Source organism: Echinops telfairi, unplaced genomic scaffold (assembly GCF_000313985.2).
Source record: "Echinops telfairi isolate 266 unplaced genomic scaffold, ASM31398v2 ScPeMD7_7469;HRSCAF=8507_0, whole genome shotgun sequence".
In the NCBI taxonomy this organism is placed as follows: domain Eukaryota; kingdom Metazoa; phylum Chordata; class Mammalia; order Afrosoricida; family Tenrecidae; genus Echinops; species Echinops telfairi.
In genome coordinates this window covers 92,660,771-92,663,364 of record NW_022111372.1, presented here as the reverse complement: position 1 = coordinate 92,663,364, position 2,594 = coordinate 92,660,771, and the positions used below count along the sequence as shown (strand labels likewise).

Below are 2,594 nucleotides of genomic sequence, written 5' to 3'. Positions count from 1 at the left end.
GGCCCTGTGCCATCCTCACAATAGTTCTGTTTGAGCCCAGTGTGGCAGCCACCGTGGCATTGTACCTTGCCCTCTTCTTCAATGCCCTGCTGCTTTGCTGAGCGAGGTGCCTTTTTCCAGTGACAATGTCCAAGTAGCATTATCCTGGCTCCTAAGTATTCTTCTGTGTTACTTCCAAGAAGTATTTGCTTGTTCTTTTGGCAGTCTGTGGTACTTTCAATACTCTTCAGTGTCACCACAATTCAAATGTATCAATTCCTCTTGGGTCTCCCATCTTCAGTGTTCCACTGGCACACGCATACGAGGCAATTGAAGCCACCATGGCTTGGGCCAGGGGCATCTTAGTCCTCGAGATGACGTCATTGCCCTTCAACCCTTGAAAAGAGGACTTGCGCAGCACATCTGCCAATGCAATCTGTTGTTTGGTTTCTTGACTGCTGCTTCCATGAGCGTTGATTTTGGATCCAAGGGAGGAGATCCTTGACAGCTCTAATTCTGTTTATCGTGATACTACCTATTATTGGTCCTGTTAGGATTTTGGTTTGCTTTACATTGAGTTATGATCCACACTCAAGGCTGCAATCCTTGATCTTCATCAGCAAGTGCTTTCAATCCTTATAGGTCCATTTATCATAATTATTATAACTATACAATTTTTAATTTCAAAAGCCAGTCCTATAAGAATTTCTCAGATGGAATGAAACTATGCATTAACCTTGTGCCTCAATACATTTTAATTTTTAATAGTAATTGTAATATTTTAATTCACACGTATTCATGTATATTCATGTATATTCCCATCTCAATCTTGGTCCATATACAGATACTTTAAGGTGTTCTGGTAGCAAAGGATCACATTAGAAGGTCCTAGATAGATTGGGAGAAAAATGTGGAACAAAATCCTGTAGGAGGCTAGGCTGACTGATAAGAGACTTATAGAACCCCCAAACTATGGGCCTTAGGCACCCTTCGGATCCGGAACGGAACCTCCATCTGTGGTAGAATAACCAAGCATTGAAGAATACAAGGGCCGCGTTTACCCAAGGACAAAGCTCAGAGAAGGCAGGCTGGAAGCAGGGAACCCTGGGAGGAAGTGGAATCAGGGATGCCCCGTGGAGGACAAGGGACAAAACGCAAAACGTGGCCGAGCTGTTGAATGCCAGCCTAGTGGCCTGGACTGCAAGCCTTCACGTAATTCACAAGAGAGCATTTAAAGCAGCGGTCATGCTAAAACTGTTGCTTGGGTGGACTGTGTGTGTGTGTGTGTGTGTGTGTGTGTGTGAGAGAGAGAGAGAGAGAGAGAGAGAGAGAGAGATATGTGGTGGGGAGAAGTGGGGCAAGTGGAGTCCTGGTAATACTCTGGTTAAATGTTCAACTGCTAACCAGCCCCCTCTGGGGAAAGGTCTAGAGGCCTGCGCCCGTCACGTCACGCCAAGAGCCAGCCCTCCTCGGTCACAGAGCGCATCTCTGAGTCGGAGTGCGCCTGGTGCCACACGATGTGGACACACCTCACGTCTGCACCGTGCCCGTAGGACTTTCCATTTCATCAGGAACAGTTTTCCACGCGGCCTTTCCGGTTCTGTTTGTCACAGGTCCCACACCCAAAGGGTCTCAAACCCTGTCCTTGGGCGGCCCATTGTCGCAGTGTTCCCGACGCGGCTGCAGGGGGCGGCGTGTGCAGCGCCGTCTCCTTCCTGTTGGCTCATCCTGGCGCACAGACCCCGATGGCACGTGACTGTGCGACGGGGAACTTAGGGCGGCCCACGAAGAGGAGCCTTTTGGGTGCTGTTTACCCTGAATGTAGCCTTGCTAATTACAGCTGTGTCTTAGCTACATCGATACCCCCCTCTTCCTTTGGCTTAGAAATAACCTTTTGTGTTAGAAAGTAGAACATGCCTGCTTTCACCATGGAAGTTCTTAGACGGTGGAGCCCAGGCATTGCTATTAATTTCCGATTATAGCATGGTGCGTGCGCCGTAATACACCTTGGAACATCCTCCCTCCCGTTCTCCCCCCAGCATGGTGCCCTGTAATAGACCTTGGACCCCCCCTTTCCCCCCAGCATGGTGCTGGCCGGTCACCTGGTACGATGGGCATGCTGTGAAGTGTAGGAGCCTGCCCATCGGCTGCCGGGGGTCTGAGGGACACTGGCCGCGAGGCTGCGAAGACGGAGGCAGTTGTTATTCCTGCACGTTTTACTCTCGCGGTCTCCTTCCTGCCTCTCCTTCGTCTCTCTTCTCTTTTCACAGGAAGCCAAAAAGAAGTATGACAAAGAGACAGAGAAGTATTGTGGCATCTTGGAAAAACATTTGAATTTGTCTTCCAAAAAGAAAGAATCTCAGCTCCAGGAGGTAAGATGCATTGCCTTGTCCGTGGTGCTGCGGGATTGTGTGTGTTGGGGCGTCGGAGATGGGGCTTTCTACTCCCAGAGAGAGTTACAGTCTGGGAAACTCCCGGGCCCAGCCGTTATTCCCTGCCCTGTAGGGTCACTCTGAGTGGGCATCGGCTCTGTGGCAGTGAGTTTGGGGTGGGGTGGTGGGATGTGCTAGGTGCTTTCTGGGTTGGAAGAGCCCTGGTAAACCAGGAGCTCCGGC

The 2,594-nt window shown here is 50.2% G+C and overlaps 1 protein-coding gene across 1 annotated transcript in view; it reads left to right on the top strand.

The window, feature by feature from the left end:
* The window catches only part of ARHGAP26 (Rho GTPase activating protein 26), a 529,711-nt gene that overhangs the window by 139,754 nt on the left and 387,363 nt on the right, over nt 1–2,594 (top strand). The window contains exon 7 of the mRNA XM_013005615.2: nt 2,250–2,351. Within this exon, the coding sequence (XP_012861069.1) occupies nt 2,250–2,351 (102 nt within the window). The remainder of the gene's footprint in view (nt 1–2,249; nt 2,352–2,594) is intronic.